We start from the raw sequence: 20,747 nt of genomic DNA, 5'->3' as shown, positions 1-20,747 counted from the left end.
ACATTCTTAAAGTTTTTAGTACCTCACACAGAATAGTTCGAGTTTATTGTCAAATCTACATTATCAATACACTTGAAAAATATAAGAAAGTATTCAATCTTTTTTATTACGCTCTCATATGTAAAGCATTTAACAGTAAATGTGAAATGTGTGATATGGAATGTCGAATATTCTGAACGAACATGATAAAACGACAGTGGAGGTCCTGTAGAGAGTAGTAAGGTTCCCAAGCTGTATGGGACCGGAAAAGCAGCCCTAAAAATAGGTTAAAGTAGACCTACAAAGAGAAGCTATGAACAATTAAAAATCAATCTAAAATCAGTAACAACGTGAAAATTGTTTTTTCCATATAATAATCTATAGAAAATAAACCTATATAATCCTGTGGGGATAACTTTGTGATAGTTTTAATTCATATCCACTATATAAAAGACTTGGGTTAGAGTTCTCTTGCTTGAGGGTCCACTCGGGCACACCATGCTATCAAATTTCTCTTCTTATTAATTTGGTCAAAGTTTTATAGTATATATATGAAATATTTATTTTAATATTGTTACTGTTCTTGAAATATTTTAGTTTTCTTTGTTTCCTTTCCTCGCTAAGCTTCTTTCCCTGTTGGAGCCCCTGGTCTTATAGCATCCTGCTTTTCCAACTAGGGTTGTAGTTTAGCAAGTAATAATACTACTAATGAAAATAACTAATGAATCATCATATTACATGTTGCGTCATAGAACGTCCCAGAACGTCCTGGAACCGGATGTTGAACGAACCAGGCCGTTCATATGCCATATCTCTATGATATGACGTCATCTATGACGTCACTATTGAATGACGTCAGTATATAAACAGCTGATGCGAGGAGTCTTGTCAGTCGACACATTGAAGGTCGAGGTGAACCTTATTTCCTGGTTTATTTAACGTGATATTCGTTCCTATTTGGTTGTGATAACTTATTTAAAGGTTTCTCCTGCCTATTTAAAGGTTTTTCCTGTTAATTTAAAGGTTTTTCCTACTCGAAATGGAACTACCACACTTAGGAAAACATTGCGCTGAACCTACTTGTTTTCAATTGGGTAAGTCGAAGTTTTAAGATTATTTTACGCATTAAATCCAGCCTTTATTCATCAAACTCATCCTTTACTCATCAAATTCATCCTTTACTCATTAAAATCATCCTAATCTGCTAATTAGAGAACTCATGACCACGTTAATATCGCTATCCCTAACCTAACCCAAATTGCCTATGCTCAAATTTTCGTAAAATTATAAAATGGTGCAATATACTGTTTGTAGGATTTAAGACATTTTTTATGTATATTGTAGTGATTTGAATGTTTTTTTTATCATTATTTCTGGGGGAAGTCCATAGTTTTTTATTTATGGTGAGTCGACTACCATAACGGAAAGGTTATGGCTTTACGGTAAGTATCGTTATCAGTAACATTCGGTAAAGTTATAGTTACATCCACCATTATTGGCAGATATATATATATATATATATATATATATATATATGTGTGTGTGTATATATATATTTCACTAAGTTTTTATCTGCCATGAAAATGAGCGTCATTTACGAAGAAAATGGGAGATTTCCTATAAGGAACACCTGTTTATTAGTAGAAAAACTTGTTCCGTCCTTAAGCATGATAAAACCTAACATTCAAAACACCTTTAAATGTAGTGTCCTAGTCTAATTGTACTGATTTTTTAATGAACTTTTACAAACTTTGTTGTTTCCGCCAGTTAGGATCATAAAAAACCAGTCATCGTAGTTAAAAATCAGTTACCGTAATCAAAATTGAGTAACGGTAATGAAACACTGGAGTTTTTTTTTGCCGGGACTTCAGAACACATAGAAAACGGGATTTTCCCCTTCTATTTTCATTGGAGTCATTAGTGGCAGTGTCAATCGTACTACAAATACCTCCTTATTTAATTGAGCTTATGATTTATTGGTATTTGTTCTGCCCTTGCCCTCTTCCGTAGCGATTCAACATTATCTCACTGTTCCTCTGTTATGGCTAGCAAAACATGTTTCGCTACGCGTGTCAGTCCTTAGGGATAGTATTTTAGTATTATTTCATCTGATTTATCTGTTACTTCAGTTATGCACGTTTAACGAAGGTGCGCGTTGTAGCTTCGCGCTCCAGCCTCTGTTCGAACATGGATTTGACTAACATTTCTCATTATCAAAGTAAATATATCGAACACACGTTTCTACCCTAACTTTTCTTTATTAACGAAATAAATAAGAGCTGTAATTATAGTGTATACTGTATTCCAATGTTGAAAACAATTACAGTAATGTTGAGATTAGATTACAGTATAAAACTTTTTCGAACAAATAACCTACGACAGACGAACCATCCATTAGTGTTTTTCTTAACTTCCGAGTGGAAGAGGCTAATGTGGCCTGTGCTGAGATAACAAAAGGAGCAAAACGACATTTTTTTTTTTTTATTAAAATCTGTAACTTTGTTAGTAAAGGTTTCCACCAGTAGTATATGGGACTCAAAATAGTGTATATGCAAAGATCTATTCAATTATGTAAGTTCTAATGTCCTAATTAATATTCCACTGTTTTACAATGAACTGGTAATGGATTTTATTCCTGTACACAAACTGTTCTTTTGGTATTTTCTTATACTTTGACATCAAAATTGGACTAAAACATAAAAATTCAACTTGGGAATGGGACTGTGAAACTGATTTCTGTATTAACCAGGTTATTCACCACAGGTAGGCGAAAGTAGCCATATTGTAGTGTCTGAACTCCATCCTATCGGATTTTTATCTGAACACGGTAAAACTTGACCCATGCACCGTTCAGAAATCCTTTTATTTCTGACAAAAGAACAATGTACTGGGTTAGTTTAAGTTGGAGCAGCCTTAATGAATGAAGACCTTGCCTTTCTCTGTGAAAATTTATTTGAAGTTTTTTGCAGTGAAATAAATCTATAACTTGGTAGGATACTCGCTCATTTTTTTTATTATTGAAGGAACTTTAACCCTTTTACCCCCTGGCTCTTTGGGAATTTCCAACCCTTAACCCCCAGGGGGTTATTTTTTTCCCAGCACATTTTGCAGTATATATTTTTTTAGATTGCTCTAACTGCCTTAATTTTTGGCATAGAGAGGTCAGGTTGGTCTCATTCTCTTGGAAAATGCCTGAATTTTCTCAAAAAATTATCAAAAATATGAAAAAAAAATTTTTTTAGCATTTTTTTGCAAGGACGTACCGGTACGTCCATGTGGGTAAAGGGATGGCTTTTGTGAAACGTACCAGTACTTCCTTTGGGGGTAAAAGGGTTAATGAGTAAAGACCTTGCCTTTCTCTGTGCAATACATTTGAAGTTTTTTGCAGTAAAATAAATCTATAACTTGGTAGGATACTCGCTCATTTTTTTTTTATTGTGGAAGGAACTTTAACTGATTTAGGATCGAGCGGTTTTTATTTACAAGAGGTATCTGTTTCTCTTATAGTCTTTTTTTTTTTTTTTTTCAGACTTCCTACCATTCACATGTAACCTCTGTAAAAAGGAATTTTGGTAAGTCTTACTTTTATTTAGAATTTTAGATTTTATAAGTACCTGTATAAGATTTTGTAATAATTATAGTATAAGAAGGCTATATAATCCGTCTATAGCATATCGTTATGTGAAATTATACTACCAGTACATTCAAGTTATACATTCTGGAGAAAATATTGGTTTAAAATATAGTTTATATAGGAAATTTTATTTTAATGTTACTGTTCTGAAAATATTTTATGTTTCCTTGTTTCCTTTCCTCACTGGGCTATTTTCCCTGTTGGGGCCCCTGGGCTTATACCCCCCAGCTTTTCCAACTAGGGTTGTAGCTTAGCAATTAATAACAATGATAATAATAATAATAAACCCATCAGATGAAAATGAAGTACTGCATTGTAAATCTCATTCCAGCGTTGACCACCACACGTACACCGCGCACAACTGTGCGGAGAGCTACCGTGCAGATGTACAAGTTCCTATATGTCCCCTGTGTGATCAGCCAGTGCCCAGCAAGAGAGGCCAGCCTCCAGATTTAGCCGTCAACGATCACTTGGAAAATAACTGCAAAAATAAAGCCAAAACGAAGGTTAGTTTATGTAGGTCGGGTTTTGATAATGTTGTTAGTTATTAGGGGAAAGCTAATTTCTCCTCGTAGAAAAGGTTGATATATTTTTCGGTAAAGTTCATGAAAAGTTGGAAGTCCCAACTGTCGAAAAGTCTCTGAACAAAGCTCACATTTTGGATCTATTTTAGTAAAACTGTCAAATGAGTTTTGAAAACAATGAAGACAGAAAGAACACATGGAAATTAATTACTTTAGACCTGTCAGGTTATCGTGTTTAAACAATTAGGAATTTGTAGCTGACTATCTCATTTTCCTTAGGCAAAACCTTTTACCTTCATTGTGTCTCTTCCTTTCAGATCTACACGAATAAATGTTCGGCCCCAAAGTGTAAAGGCAAAGAGATGGTGAAGGTAACGTGCGACTCTTGTGGCCTAGACTTCTGTCTGCGCCACCGGCATACTTTGGACCACAACTGCAAGGGACCGCTGAATCCTCGGGAGCGTGCAGCGTAAGTTTTTATTTTCAACTACTTATTAGTACAGGGACACTTTTTGACCCAGCTACATGCGATGCCAGACCAGCTCCAGGTTATTGGCTTATTCGTCTTCCCTTTTCCAGCTCAATTTCCTTTTTATACCAACTCTTCCTTTATCCATACTCCTCGTATTCCTAATGCATTTTCCTTTTGTCAACTCATCTTCCCACTTCCCAATGCATTTTCCTTTTTCCCAAACTCATTTTAGTCTTTCAAAACTGATTCACCATTTTCCCAGCTTGTATCCTTTTTTCCCCCCAACTCATTTTCCCCTTTTTCCCAACTCATATTCCCTTTTTCCCAACTCGTTTTCCCTTTTCCCAACTAATTTTCCCCTTTTTTCTAACTAATTTTTCCCTTTTTCCCAACTCATTTTTCCCTTTTTTCCCAACTCACTTTTCCCTTCTTCCCAACTAATTTTTCCATTTTCCCAACTCATTTTCCCTTTTTCCAACTCATTTTCCCCTTTTTCCAACTCATTTTCCCCTTTTTCCAACTAATTTTCCCCTTTTTCCCAACTTATTTTCCCTTTTTCCCAACTTATTTTCCCTTTTTCCAACTCATTTTCCCTTTTTCCAACTCATTCTCCCCTTATTCCCTATGCATTTTCCATTTTTCCCAACTCATTTTCCCTTTTCCCCAACTCATTTTCCCTTTTTCCCAACTCATTTTCCCTTTTTCCCAACTCATTTTCCCTTTTCCCAACTCATTTTCCCTTTTCCCAACTAATTTTCCCTTTTCCCAACTCATTTTCCCTTTTCCCAACTCATTTTCCCTTTTCCCAACTAATTTTCCCTTTTCCCAACTCATTTTCCCTTTTCCCAACTAATTTTCCACTTTTTCCAACTCATTTTCCCTTTTCCAACTCATTTCCCTTTTTTCAACTCATTTTCCTGTTTCCCCAACTCATTTTCCCTTTTTCCTGCTTCTTAAATCCTTTTGCTTTCATGCCAGAGCTACATGAGCTAGCCACACGAGGTTCGTACAGGACTTATTATACTCGGTATTTTTTAATAAGGCACATGTGCACCAACGCGCAAGTCTGCCCTTCTTGCTCGAAAAAGTCTCCTACTAGCTGACTGGTTGGACAAAATCATTCTAACTAATCAGCTAGTAGGAAACTTTTCCGTGCTAAAAAGGCATTTCTGCGAGTCGGTGCAAATGTGCCTCATAAAAAGAAATTGAGCATAGAGTAATGCACTTAGTGCTCTAGAAATTTAAGCAATAAAGAAAAGTAATTTTTTTAAGAATGATTTACAAAGGAATTTGTTTTAATTTAGTAACGTCCGAACAAAGTAAACAGCCGTCAAATAAATCTCTTGCGGTCTTTGCTAAACAACGATTTGATAAATGGTGGAAAGAAAAAAATATTAGACAGGATTTAAGATTTCCTTATCACATGTTTGTATAATCACATTTTGTTTTGGTACATCCTTGTCTTCTGCTGATTATGGCTTAGTAAAATACTTAAACCTGTAATACGGGGAGGACTTATTTCTACAGAATAAAGCTAATATAAATGCTACAGTTAAAAATAAATCAAGTTACCAGATAATATCGACTTGGCTAATGTCACTTTCCGTTTAGTTGTTAGTCTTTTTCACTAATATTTCCAATCTTTTCTTATGATAATCCCTTGTACACTCTACTTAGATTAAAACCAAATGCTTACCTAGATATTCCCTTGCAGGGCAGCCGCAGCCACCAGGGTGGCAGACAAGAGTAAGAACAATAAACAAACGAGCTCCAGTAGTAATGGCATCTTGAAGTACCTGACGCCGGCCCCAGGTGGCCCGAGACCTACGGGCCACACGCCACCTTCCAGGGGTGCCAGCATCTCTTCTATTCAAGGTGGTTTGGTGAGTACACTCTTAAGGTTTTTTCCGTAGAGTGACGTCTGTATGTTGTGTCATTACTGTCCGCCTTCTTTTTAATCTTCTACCTTACCTCCCTCAAGGATTTCTTCTATCTCGCAGTCCGACCTCTTTTGATCATTACCTTCGCCATGTTAGTGAGCAACTTTACACTGAGACTACTGCACCAATTTCGACCAAACTTGGTAGTCATGTTGGGTATGACCCAAGGATGAAACTGTAACTTGTTCCGTAACCGAAATACAAACCACGCTATTTACAAAGGGTTTACTTTTAGCGCAGCTGAAATGACGAGCCAATAGTTTTTAACGAGGGTTAATTACCCCCGCGCTAGTTAGCGGGGGGTGGGGAAGGGTAGCTTGCTACCCCTCCCCCCTCCACACACCGGTGACTTGCTTCACTTCACTTTTGGCTCGGCGGTGATCAGACGTGTCTGTTCATCGCCTTCGTGACAGCCTTTAATTTTCTTCTTTTTCTTTTCAGCTTGTGTGATTGGTTGGAAGTTGACCTTCAGTTATTTTCTTTTATTTAATATGCGTACATGCCCTGGAGTTGCCGGCCGTCCTTGTGGGACTTTCATGTCGGACGTGATTACGGATCCTCACACCCTCTGCCCTCAATGTCGGGGCCGACGGTGCGACCAGGATAACATGTGCCGTGAGTGCAGGGAGTGGTCTGCCTCCCAGTGGGAGAGGTTTGGCCGTCGGCGTAAGAAGAAGTCCAAGAGAGACCGTTCTCCTCCGGGGTTAGCCTTGAAGGAGGAAGGTTCTCGGGACTCTTCTTCCGCCGCCCAAACCTCCTCCGAAGCTCCCCCTCGTCCGCCTCCTAAGGAGAGTCGTCCGAGTGGGAGCGCAGGCCCTTGTTCTGTTTCCCTACCTTCGGTGGGGGGAGAGGGCGTCGCCTCCCATAGCGAGGTGGTTCCCCCTCCTCCTCCGGGGGAGGTTATTGATAATAATACTTTATCCAGTGATGATCTGTTACAGATTTGGTCGTCCCTGGGGCTTAAGGGCTTGCCCTCCAGGGTCGCTCTTATTGACCTTGTCTCGTTGGGGGCCGCTGTTAAACAGTCGCCGGTGGTAGCGGAGGTAGACCCTCTGTCTATTGTCGACGTCGTGGTGACAGAGGCCTCCGACGTGGCTGGGCCTTCCGACGCAGGTGCTGTTGCTGGTGATGGTGCTCTAGGCTCTCCTCCTCCTTCCGTGCATCCTTCGAAGGGGGAAGTGAGTCCTTCGGTCTCGACTGCTGCCCAGCTTCCTTCTGAGAGAAGTGTTTTGAAGGAGACTCCCCTTCGGAGGACCGATGGTCCCGACGATCTCCCCCGAGGCCGCCTCCGCCGTAAGGCTCACCGCCCTCTACGCCACAAGGGCCTCCCTTCCCCTTACAGGGGGACTAAGAGGCGCCTTTTTGGGTCTTCGTCCTCCGGGGGGGACTCTCCTCGTCAGCCTCAACCGATGAACCTCTCTGCAGACCGCTACCGCTCACCATCTCCTGCCGGATCTTCGCCTTCTGGAGAACTCGTCACCCGACGGGCAACGGTCCCTTCGGGGCTAAGGGATTCTTCCCTTACGCGAGCAGGGCCAGCGCACAAGCGCTCTCCTGCTCGCCAGCGATCTCCTGCTCGCCAGCGATCTCCTGCTCGTCGACGATCTCCTGCTCGCCGACGCTCACCTGCTCGTCGGCTCTCTCCTGAGGTTCGCCCCCCTCGCCAGCGCTCTCCTGCTCGTCAGCTCTCTTCCGAGCGTCAGCGCTCATTTGAGGACCATCGCCCTGCGGTCTCTGACCACCCTTTAGTTCCTGCTGAACTCCCTGCTCACCATCCACCTAGTCCTGTGGCTACGCAACATCGTGCTGCGCGTGTGTCAGAAACACATGTTCGCCAACGCGCCAGCGATCTTCCCGTTCCTGCTCGTGAACCTATCCTCTCACAGGACACGCGTCGACCTTCTGCTCGCCAGCGATCACCAGCTCGCCAGCGATCACCAGCTCGCCAGCGATCACCAGCTCGCCAGCGATCACCAGTTCGCCAGCGATCACCTTCACATGCTGCCCGCCATCGCACGAACCTGCATGATCGCCCGCTTACGCATGCTACTCCTCATCGCAACACCCTGAACGATCGCCTTCCTGCGGATGCTGATCACCATCGCACCCTTTCTCGCGATCATTCACCTGCGCATGCTGCTCGCCATCGCACAACCCTGCACGATCGCCCGCTTACGCATGCTGCTCCTCATCGCAACACCCTGAACGATCGCCTTCCTGCGGATGCTGATCAACCCTCGCGCGACCATAGTTCGCGGCGAATTCCACAGCCGGTGGTAGCAGCAGGGACGCGTGCTCCTAGACGGCACTCGGGATCACCTCCATCCAAGCACAGGTTGGTATTGCAGGACGAGGACAGGTCATTACAGCATTCTTCCCCACCTTCTTTTCAGGCAGGTACCGTTGTGTCCACTCCAAAGGATCGCCCGATCCCTTTCACCTTAGCGAGGATTTCGGACTCTGTGTCCTTTGAGCAGCAGACTTGGTTTGGTCCGCTGGCACGGGCGTTAGTGAGGGTTTTGAAACCAGCACTCGCCGGCCAGGGTAACAAACCAGCGGCTGTCTCTCCTACGCTGAAGAGAAAGAGAGGAGTGGACTTCGTGGTGACTTCCTCCAGGGCGAAGTTGGTTCCCAAGAGGTCGGTCTCGAGGGTCCCCTCTCCTGCACGAGTACTCTCTCCTTCTCCCGTGGACGAGGCCTTTCCGTCCTCAGGTGAGTCCAGTGGACCGGTAGTCTTCCCCTCGGCACCAGGGGGGGAGGCTTCGCTTCAGGCAGGAGAATCGTCTCGTGAGGAAGGGGCCCCTCGAACCTCGTTGTTGGGATCCTGTATCCCTCCTAGGAGGGAGCCCAAGGATTCCAAGACCATCCCTAAATCCTCTGCAAGGATTCGACAGGAACCCACGACTACCCAGGGGAATGTCCACGTATCACCCCAGGAAGAGATTCCTGGGGCAGGAGACTTAGCTGCCAGCCCGCAGGGAGGAGAACAGCAAGAGTCCGAACATGCCTTCTGGCAGGTCCTAAGCCTGATAAGGCAACTTAACAGTCTTACGGATCCAGTCATCCCCCCCCGTGAAGGCAAAGACACGATTCTGGATGAAGTGTTCGACGTTCGGAAGGCCCCTAAGACCAGTGCAGCTCTGCCCTGGTCTCGGGGGCTGAAGAGTGCCAGAGCTAGGGCCAATGCTCAGCTCGCACTTCTTGCCTCCTCCAGTCGTTCCACTGCCGGGAACAAACTCATCCCTCCTCCTCGCCTTCAGCAGAGGAGGTATTTCGAGATCCTGGGTGAGCACAACCTCGCCCTTCCTCTCCATCACTCTGTGGAGGAGCTGGAGAAGGGAGTTCCCTTGGAGAAACTCTCTGCCCGGCAGGTGTCTTTCTCGGCGGCAGAGATCCTTAACCACGAGAAGGTCGCTAAGTGTGCCATGCAGGCCACTTCGTGGCTGGACTTCTGGTTAGGATCTCTGGGCATCCTATTGCGATCTGAGGACTTGTCCAAGGAGACCAATAGGAAGGCCCTAGAGACCTTCTTGCTCTCGGGCACCCGCTCCATCGAGTTCTTGGCGCACCAGGTTACCACTCTGTGGGCCAACTCGGTGTTGAAGCGTCGCGATGCTGTGTCCGAGAGATTCCATCCGAAGGTCCCCGCCGTAGATGTGTGTAGGCTCCGACATGCCTCCCTCCTGGGGGAGAGCCTGTTTGAGCCTCAAGACTTGGAGCGAACGGCTGAGAGGTGGAGGAAATCCAGCACGGACTCCCTCCTCCACAGGGCCCTTACAACTCGGCCCTATAAGCCTCCAGCTCCGCCACAACAGCAGCAACAGCCTCGTAAGGCTCCAAAACAGGCACCGGCAGCTAAGAAAGTGGTGTCTAAGCCCCAGCCCTTTCCAGCCAAGGTCAAGAGGGGTGGTAAGTCCTCCAGGGGAGGCAAGACTTCTAGGAGTGGCGGCCGCGGCCGCAAGCCCTAGGGGTGGCAGTCCCCCTGCGTGTCCACCTGTGGGGGGATGCCTTCAGCGTTGCGTCCGCAGGTGGCAACATCTCGGGGCCGATGCTTGGACGATCTCAGTGATCGGCCAAGGTTATCGCGTCCCGTTCACGTCATCTCAACCTCCCCTGACAGCGAATCCAGTGTCGTTGAGCTCCTATGCCATGGGATCGGCAAAGGGGCTGGCCCTTCAGGCCGAAGTCAAGACCATGTTCGAGAAGGGTGCTCTCCAGGAGGTCGTGGACGGCTCTCCAGGCTTCTTCAGTCGACTCTTTCTTGTAAAGAAGGCTACTGGAGGCTGGAGACCCGTCATCGATCTCTCGGCTCTGAACAGGTTTGTCAAACAAACCCGGTTCAGCATGGAGACAGCAGACACGGTCAGACTTGCGGTGAGACCACAAGACTTCATGTGTACACTGGATCTAAAGGATGCGTACTTCCAGATCCCAATCCATCCGTCTTCCAGGAAGTACCTGAGATTCTGCCTAGACAACAAGATCTACCAGTTCAAGGTGCTGTGTTTCGGTCTCTCCACAGCTCCTCAGGTGTTCACCAGAGTGTTCACCCTGATTTCGACTTGGGCGCACAGGAACGGCATTCGTCTCCTTCGTTACCTAGACGATTGGCTGATCCTAGCAGACTCGGAGTCGACCCTTCTTCGACACCGAGACAGGCTTCTAGATCTTTGCCAGGATCTGGGGATCGTGGTAAACCTCGAGAAGTCCTCTCTGCAGCCGTCCCAACGACTGGTTTATCTAGGCATGCTAATAGACACCAATCTCCACAAAGCCTTTCCATCAGACGACCGGATAGCAAGGCTGAGGAGGGTGGCGGAACCTTTCCTCAGGCGAAAAGAACTCCCCGCCCAATCGTGGTTGCGTCTCTTGGGCCACCTATCCTCCCTGGCCCGTCTGGTTCCAAACAGCCGCCTCAGGATGAGATCCCTTCAATGGCGGCTCAAGTCCCGGTGGAATCAAGGATCCGATTCCCCGGACACTCTGATCCCAATGGGGTCTCTGGAACAGACGGACTTGCGGTGGTGGCTGGCCGACGAGAACCTGCGAAAGGGAGTGAGTCTTCTCGTCCTTCCCCCGGAATTGACTCTGTTTTCGGGCGCACGTTCTGAACCAGAGGGCCTCAGGCCTTTGGTCAGAATCAGAAAAGTGCCTACACATCAACCTGCTAGAATTGAAGGCCGTCTTTCTGGCCCTTCAACAGTTCCAACGGTTCCTGGCGGGTCACTCCGTGGTGGTGATGAGCGACAACACCACGGTAGTGGCTTATATCAACAAGCAGGGAGGCACTTTTTCGCAACAGCTATCCTATCTTGCAGTAGAGACTCTGAGGTGGACCGAAACCCACTCGATAACACTATCAGCTCGCTTCATTCCTGGCAAGAGGAATGTGCTCGCCGACAGTCTGAGCAGGGCTTCGCAGATAGTGAGTACCGAGTGGTCTTTGGATCCTCAGATAGCCAACAAAGTCCTGACTTTGTGGGGTTCCCCGACGGTGGACTTGTTCGCGACAGCCTTGAACTTCAAGCTGCCCCTGTACTGCTCACCAGTCCCGGACCCCAAGGCACTCTGGCAAGATGCTTTCCAGCAACGGTGGGACAACATCGACGTGTATGCCTTCCCACCATTCTGTCTGATGAGAAGGGTGCTCAACAGGACCAGACTATCGGTCAACTGTTCCATGACTCTAGTAGCTCCGCTATGGCATCACGCGGAATGGTTTCCGGACCTTCTGCAACTCCTGACGGAACTCCCAAGGGAGCTTCCTCCACGACACGAGCTTCTCAGACAACCCCACTCCGGTGTCCCTCACAGGGCCGTAGCCTCGCTTCGGCTTCACGCCTGGAGACTATCCTGCGAAGGTCCTCTGAGGGAGTCTACCAAGCGAAGTGGAGAGTCTTTTGTGGTTGGTGTCGTGGAAGGGGTATCTCTCCACTCGATGCCACTATTCCAGCAATAGCGGACTTCCTTGTGTATCTGCGAGAAGAAATGCGCCTTTCTGTCTCGGCAGTGAAAGGCTATCGCTCAGCCTTAAGCTTGGCCTTCAGATTGAAGGGCGTGGATATTTCTTCATCGCTAGAACTCTCTTTACTCTTACGTAGCTATGAGCTTACCTGCCCCCAGTCGGAAGTGAGACCCCCTCCTTGGAACGTGGTTCGAGTTCTCAGGTCTCTCAAGAGACCTCCCTTCGAGCCATTACGCCAGGCCTCCGATCGCCACCTGTCTTGGAAGACGGCTTTCCTACTCGCCTTGGCCTCGGCCAAGCGAGTTATTGAACTTCATGGTCTCTCGTACGACATCGCCCATTCAAGGGGATGGGGGGAGGTAACGTTCAGGTTCGTCCCTGAGTTTGTGGCCAAGACTCAGAATCCTGGAGTGCCGGATCCTTGGTTCGACTCTTTCAGGATCGCGAGTCTCCGTTCTGTAACAAACGACCCAGACCAGCTGCTACTATGCCCAGTGAGGTGTCTGAGGTACTACTTGAAGAGAACGGCTGCAGTCCGTCCTCATGTGCGAGCTTTGTTTGTGAGCACAGGCAGGACAAAGAGGAGGGTCACAAGGAACACCATCTCTGCTTGGATTCGAAGGGTTATCCACCATGCCCTGAATCCTGACCCTCCTCCGTCACGTCGCCCTCGGGCCCACGATGTCAGGGGTATTGCTACATCCCTGGCCTTCAAGAGAAACTTCTCTTTGACGCAGGTACTTCAAGCGGGGGTCTGGAAGCGTCAAACGACCTTCACAGCCCACTACCTGCAAGACGTGACCCACAGGAGCCTCGATACGTTCTCTATCGGCCCTGTGGTGGCTGCACAACAGCTGGTCTAACCTCAGGCTCCTTTTTGGACAAGTAGCAGTAGGTTGAGGGCGTTGTTACCCGGTCTTAGTCTGTGTGAATGAAAGAGTATGTCTGACCCTTACTTCTTTCTTCATTCTCCCCTCTCTTGGGGAAGCAGCATCCTGGTCCTCGCATAGCTGACCTCGACCTCTGCAGGTAACCCATGCTTCTTTGTGCTCCTAGTATTAAGCTTAATACTGTTGCGTCTCCCATACCCTGACGAGGTGGTATGGGGAACGTCCTATCCTAGAATTCCTATCTGAAGGTCTCAAGGTCAACTTCATAGGACGAGTCACACTCTCCTCCTCACACTACTTATGTAGGCCACTCGTTCCTAGCGATGCTAGGAACCTGTGAGGTACAGGGGCTCCCTCTCTCTAGTGCTGCTCACTAAGGGATCGAGCCCCCGGGCAAGCCGAAGTCAGTAAGGCTGGGGACTTTCCACCCTTCCTAAGGGGTAAGTCACCCTTTGTAAATAGCGTGGTTTGTATTTCGGTTACGGAACAAATGACAAATTCGAAGATAATTTGTATTTTTCCTAACCATACAAACCTTAGCTATTTACACATATGTGCCCGCCATCCCTGACCCCCAAGTCAAGTCCTACCTCTAAGTGAAGTGAAGCAAGTCACCGGTGTGTGGAGGGGGGAGGGGTAGCAAGCTACCCTTCCCCACCCCCCCGCTAACTAGCGCGGGGGTAATTAACCCTCGTTAAAAACTATTGGCTCGTCATTTCAGCTGCGCTAAAAGTAAACCCTTTGTAAATAGCTAAGGTTTGTATGGTTAGGAAAAATACAAATTATCTTCGAATTTGTCATATTTTGGATAATTAGTTTATTTATTTATATGGTTGTTTGTAACTTAACACAAAAGCTACTGTGCCGATTTTGACTAAACTTGGTTGTCCAGGATAAATGTAATATTATGTATAAAGTACATCAAAGTACACGTAACGCAGCAGTACTTTGAAAATAATCGCAGTGTTAATTTTTTGTTTGTGAACATCACACAAAAACTACTGGACCAGTTTCAATGAAACATGGAGGACATGTGGCGTATGCCCCAAGGTAAAATCCATTAGATTTTGATGGAAACACATCAATGACAAGTGCGCAGTGGATTTAAGAGCAAAGTGAGACTGTTTGGCAAGGCGAAGGCATGCCCTCTACTGAGTGCTTCTCTTGTTACTCATTGAACTGTCTTTGTGGGTTAATCCCATTTGCACATTAGTGCTGAATTACACATGTGAACTCCGGGGCCAGGCTATATATCCCAGTTCCATAGATCACAAATATCTGTACTGTAATTTGTTCTTACACGGATACAAAGCCTCGTCCTTTCATAGGAGAATAATTTCAACAAGAGAAACTCGCTTGCTAACTTCAGCTGCCAAGCATTAAAAGTTTAAAGGCCGCTCATGAATGGCAGAGGCAAGGGACAGTGACATTGCCCTAGCTAGCAGGACAATGCCCTAGAGACTGACCATATTACATATGATCAGCGCCCAAGCCCCCTTTCCACCCAAGCTAGGACCAAGGAGGGCCAGGCAATGGCTGCTGATGACTCAGCAGATAGACCTATAGGATCCCCCAAACCCCACGTCCTTAGCTCGCAAGGAGGTGAGGGCGCAGAGACCAGAGGAACTAACGAGTTTGTGCGGGACTCGAACCCCAGTCTGGCAATCCCCAGGCAAGGACGCTACCACCAGGCCACTGTAACGTACTCTTGGTCTCCCAAACTTGGCTGCTTTAATCTATTTTATTTTTATCACCCCAGAGTGTATTTTCTGTTCGCGGAATCGATAAACAATGTACGGCAATGCGGTCCTGCCCTGGAGTTGCTGCCTGAAAGTATGGCACCTTCAGGAGCAGTTTAACATTAACCCCCATTCCTTGTGTCCTTGCCAGGGGCATGACTGCTCACAGTATCCCCCCTATAAGGAGGGTAATTAATGAGTGTCGCTGCTGTGGATACAATTCGGCAAGAGATGGAAGAAGGTAAAGCGTGACTCTTCACCTTCAGGGTCTTCCTCGAGGCCAAAGAAATTGACTAGTTCCCTTCTTTCCCCCTCGGGTATTTTACCCCTTGAGCCTATTCTAGCTTCTGTTGTACATATCAGTGTGTGTGTCTAGTAAAGATGAAGTCTATCCGTGACCGTCTGTGTAAAAACAGAAACCTAGCTTATTACCTGAGAATATTTTCTCAGGTTGATGGGAGCCATATTGGAGTCAACACTTTGCACCTCTTGAGGCTCGAGTGTTCGGAAGATATTTGTATTTTTCTTAACTATCCAAACTTGGGTTCTTTAAGTTACACTTCCTGTCTCAACCTCCCTTATATCATATATTAAGATATTGTGTCATTATCATTTATTTTTCTAAGTACTGTGTGTGAGAGACTGGTAGATATGTGTGTTGAACAAGAGATGGTAATAAGTGCTAGCTTTTTTAAAAAGAAAGATAAAAATAAGTATACATGGGTAAGAGTGGCAAATGGAAGAGTAGTAGAAAGGGCATTAATGGATTATGTGTTGATAACGAAAAGAATGTTTGGAAGATTGAAAGACGTGCACGTGTTTAGGGGTATGGCTAACGGTATGTCTGATCATTTTTTGGTGGAAGGAAAATTAGTTGTAGCAAAAGAGTGGGGGAATAGAGTAGGTGGATGTAAAAGGGAGCTAGTGAGGGTTGAAGAGCTAATAAAACCGGGGGTAAAAAGTAAATATCAGGAAAGGTTGAAAATGGCATATGACGAGGTGAGAGTAAGAGAAACTGGTAATTTAGAGGAGGAGTGGAAGTTAGCAAAAGAAAATTTTGTTGGGATTGCAAGTGATGTATGTGGCAAGAAGGTCGTAGGAGGCAGCATGAGGAAGGGCAGTGAATGGTGGAATGAAGGAGTGAAGGTAAAAGTGGAAGAGAAAAAGAGGGCTTTTGAAGAATGGCTGCAGAGTAATAGTATAGAGAAGTATGTAAAATATAGAGAGAAAAAGGTGGAAGTAAAGCGCAAGGTACGTGAGGCAAAGAGGGCAGCTGACCTGAGGTGGGGTCAGGGACTGGGTCAGTCATATGAAGAGAATAAGAAGAAGTTTTGGAAAGAAGTGAAGAGAGTAAGGAAGGCCGGTGCAAGAATTGAAGAGACAGTGAAAGATGGAAATGGAAGGTTGTTAAAAGGAGAGGAGGCAAGGAAAAGGTGGGCGGAATATTTTGAAAGTTTGCTGAATGTTAAGGATGATAGGGAGGCAGATATAATTGCTGTTCCAGGTGTTGAGGTGCCAGTGATGGGAGATGAGAATGAGAGAGATATTACAATAGAGGAAGTGAGGAGAGCACTAGATGAAACGAGAGTAGGAAAATCATCTGGTATGGATGGTGTGAAAGCTGAGATGTTGAAGGAAGGGGGTGTGACTGTTCTTGAATGGTTGGTGAGATTGTTTAATGTGTGTTTTGTGTTGTCAATGGTACCAGTAGATTGGGTCTGTGCATGTATTGTACCACTATATAAGGGTAAGGGAGATGTGCATGAGTGTTGTAATTCAAGAGGTATTAGTTTGTTGAGTGTAGTTGGAAAAGTGTATGGTAGAGTACTGATTAATAGGATTAAGGATAAAACAGAAAATGCAATCTTGGAAGTACAGGGTGGTTTTAGAAGAGGTAGGGGTTGTATGAATCAGATTTTTACAGTTAGGCAGATATGCGAGAAATATTTAGCAAAAGGTAAGGAGGTGTATGTTGCGTTTATGGATCTGGAGAAAGCATATGATAGAGTTGATAGGGAAGCAATGTGGAATGTGATGAGGTTATATGGAGTTGGTGGAAGGTTGTTGCAAGCAGTGAAAAGTTTCTACAAAGGTAGTAAAGCATGTGTTAGAATAGGAAATGAAGTGAGCGATTGGTTTCCGGTGAGAGTGGGGCTGAGACAGGGATGTTTGATGTCGCCGTGGTTGTTTAACTTGTATGTTGATGGAGTGGTGAGAGAGGTGAATGCTCGAGTGCTTGGACGAGGATTAAAACTGGTAGGCGAGAATGATCATGAATGGGAGGTAAATCAGTTGTTGTTTGCGGATGATACGGTACTGGTAGCAGACACAGAAGAGAAGCTTGACCGACTAGTGACAGAATTTGGAAGGGTGTGTGAGAGAAGGAAGTTGAGAGTTAATGTGGGTAAGAGTAAGGTTATGAGATGTACGAGAAGTGAAGGTGGTGCAAGGTTGAATGTCATGTTGAATGGAGAGTTACTTGAGGAGGTGGATCAGTTTAAGTACTTGGGGTCTGTTGTTGCAGCAAATGGTGGAGTGGAAGCAGATGTACGTCAGAGAGTCAATGAAGGTTGCAAAGTGTTGGGGGCAGTTAAGGGAGTAGTAAAAAATAGAGGGTTGGGCATGAATGTAAAGAGAGTTCTATATGAGAAAGTGATTGTACCAACTGTGATGTATGGATCGGAGTTGTGGGGAATGAAAGTGATGGAGAGACAGAAATTGAATGTGTTTGAGATGAAGTGTCTAAGGAGTATGGCTGGTGTATCTCGAGTTGATAGGGTTAGGAACGAAGTGGTGAGGGAGAGAACGGGTGTAAGAAATGAGTTAGCGGCTAGAGTGGATATGAATGTGTTGAGGTGGTTTGGCCATGTTGAGAGAATGGAAAATGGCTGTCTGCTAAAGAAGGTGATGAATGCAAGAGTTGATGGGAGAAGTACAAGAGGAAGGCCAAGGTTTGGGTGGATGGATGGTGTGAAGAAAGCTCTGGGTGATAGGAGGATAGATGTGAGAGAGGCAAGAGAGCGTGCTAGAAATAGGAATGAATGGCGAGCGATTGTGACGCAGTTCCGGTAGGCCCTGCTGCTTCCTCCGGTGCCTTAGATGACCGCGGAGGTAGCAGCAGTAGGGGACTCAGCAGTATGAAGCTTCATCTGTGGTGGAAATGTGGGAGGTTGGGCTGTGGCACCCTAGCAGTACCAGCTGAACTCGGCTGAGTCCCTGGTTAGGCTGGAGGAACGTAGAGAGTAGAGGTCCCCTTTTTTGTTTTTGTTCTTGTTGATGTCGGCTACCCCCCAAAATTGGGGGAAGTGCCTTTGGTATATGTATGTACTGTGTGTGTTCATGAAAAGTATTTTTTGTTTTAAATATTTTAAGAGTTCCTTATAATATTTTGTCTTCGCTCACAAAGCAATTTATAAGAAGTCTTGGATTGTTTTACTTGATACCCTAACATCATTCACTTTTTATATTATTTTATGTTAAGGACTTGCTGTGTAAAGATTAAACAAGATGTATAACTTGGGATATCTTTTCAAGTTGAAAGTGTTTCAGGAAAGTAGAACCAGTTTTTCAATCAGGTTAAGCTAGATTTGTACTGTATTTACATCATTTCTTCTTGAAAGATGTATTTTTATGTATTTATCGTATTCATTTTGCCTATTTTGAGATTTGTTCATTTCCCTTTCAGTCTGAAGACGAGGCCATGGCCCGCGCTTTGGCAGCATCAATGCAGGACGCCAGCGGGTCCTCTAGTCAGGGCCAGCAGTCTCAGCCTTCTGGCGGCGATAACGAGGACGAACTTCTGGCTCAAGCCATTGCTGCTAGTCTCGAACAACGTCAGGGGCAGAACAATGCCGGTCGAAATAGCTGTAACATTTGCTAGCGGTTGCGAGGCTCATAGTCGCTGGCTTCAACGATGAATGTACCATTTGCATCTAACTGCATTTTTGTATCTAGTACATTTTATGGGGTCGTCATTATATATATCTATATATTCATATATGGTATAACTATTTTTGCACCTAAAAAGGACAAGATTTTAATATATAAACATTACGTACTATAGTTTATGAATACATTTCTATTTTCATAACACACTGCAGATTTTCTCAGGTCTCGGAAGTTTTATTCAGAAGATCAATGTTTTAAAGGAAAACATTGAATGAATTTTATGGGGCACTTCTAGCATTAATTCCACAACTGATGTGTCCTAATACTTAGCACCTTATTTCACTAGTTAAGTGTCAAGGAGTTTTATTTTCTTCAATTCTTTAGAAATCATCCTTATATTACAACTTGGTATTATATATTTGATTGACTAAACTAATTGTGAATAAATTGTGCTGTTATTGTGTACTTAGTGATTGTTCATTATTGTTACTGGAGTAATTTTTACTGTTCTTGAGCAAAAACTGCGATAGTTTTGGGCATGGAAAATCCCTATTGACTGTATACATTCTATAAGGTTTCATATAAGTATTTAGTTCCTTGTAACAGTTAAGCTCTTCCTTAATAAGTAGAAGGAGCCGAACCTTCTTGACTTTGCACTGCCGAGAGTATAAGTTTGTCATTTCGATGTTTTTGAATAGAGGAAGTAAGATTTTGTCTTCTTCCCATAATGTATAGGTTGTAGAGTCAGGTTCACAGCCTTTATAATTATTTTTTTTTAATTAATCCTTAATAAAAGGTAGTAATGATGAAAGTGGTTTTCCTTAGTTTTAATTTCAAAGGTGTCGAGAAGTGTGTGTAACGTTCATTTTCTGTATTGCATGAGATTGTTATCCCTTTTACCCCCAGGGTATTTGGAAATTTCCAACCCTTAACCCTCAGGGGTTATTTCTTTTCAAGCACATTTTGCAGTATATTTTTTAAAAATTGCTCTAACAGCCTTAATTTTTGTCATAGAGAGGTCAAGTTGGTCTCATTCTCTTGGAAAATGCCTGAATTTTCTCAAAAAATTATCAAAAAATATGCAAAAAATATTTTAGATACCATTTTTTTGCAAGGACGTAGCGGTACGTCCACGGGGGTAAAGGGATGAGTTTTGTGAAACGTACCAGTACGTCCTTTGGGGGTAAAAGGGTTAATGTTATTAGTAACATTATACTGTATTACATATTACCTCCGCCAACAAAGTTGGAAGGAGGTTATGTTTTACCCCCTGTTTGTGTGTTTATGAACAGCTTCCTGGCCACAATTTCAGTCGTAGGGTAATGAACCTTGCGGGAATTAATTATGTCAAAAGCTGGAAATAATTAAGTTTTAGAAGCTCAAAGGTCAAGGTCAAGCAAAATTTCCAATTCACATAATCAGCTATAAGTTTGGACATCGTTCTCACAGACTTCAAAATTGGTTCATATTTGTTTATGAAAATCCATGCCAATTAATACATGTTAAAGTCAAGGTCAAGGTTGAGAAATAATTGCCGTGGCGGAGGTCTGCGCTATACTGAGTGCCCCTCTAGTTGCACTATCCACTCAAGACTTCTAGACCTGCCTCAAAGGATTGGTTTTAGAGTTTTTGGTGGAAACTGAAACTGGGAAAAGTTGAAATTTGACAAGCTACTGTAACAAGACCCATAGAAATGAATGATAGCTTGAAGGAGTA

General features: G+C 44.7%; 1 protein-coding gene across 1 annotated transcript; it reads left to right on the top strand.

The window, feature by feature from the left end:
• The first annotated feature begins 839 nt into the window (after positions 1-839).
• Positions 840-19,842, top strand: LOC137635335 (AN1-type zinc finger protein 2A-like). The gene is made up of 6 exons (XM_068367806.1): positions 840-1,073; positions 3,509-3,551; positions 3,945-4,119; positions 4,455-4,606; positions 6,324-6,492; positions 18,829-19,842. The coding sequence occupies exons 1-6, from the start codon at positions 1,019-1,021 to the stop codon at positions 19,021-19,023; spliced, it is 789 nt and encodes a 262-aa protein (XP_068223907.1). The 5' UTR covers positions 840-1,018; the 3' UTR covers positions 19,024-19,842.
• The last annotated feature ends 905 nt before the right edge of the window (positions 19,843-20,747 follow it).

Source organism: Palaemon carinicauda, unplaced genomic scaffold (genome assembly GCF_036898095.1).
Source record: "Palaemon carinicauda isolate YSFRI2023 unplaced genomic scaffold, ASM3689809v2 scaffold114, whole genome shotgun sequence".
Classification (NCBI taxonomy): Eukaryota; Metazoa; Arthropoda; class Malacostraca; order Decapoda; family Palaemonidae; genus Palaemon; species Palaemon carinicauda.
Note: the sequence above shows the minus strand (reverse complement) of the source record. Positions and strands in the feature narration are given on the sequence as shown.

What these genes read in the sequence shown, in the direction of transcription:
- LOC137635335 (XM_068367806.1), top strand. Translation starts at nt 1,019, where the DNA reads ATGGAACTACCACACTTAGGAAAACATTGCGCTGAACCTACTTGTTTT. An exon ending in ACCTACTTGTTTTCAATTGG is followed by an intron (nt 1,074 to 3,508) that starts GTAAGTCGAAGT and finishes TTTTTTTTTCAG; the next exon opens with ACTTCCTACCATTCACATGT. An exon ending in CTCTGTAAAAAGGAATTTTG is followed by an intron (nt 3,552 to 3,944) that starts GTAAGTCTTACT and finishes ATCTCATTCCAG; the next exon opens with CGTTGACCACCACACGTACA.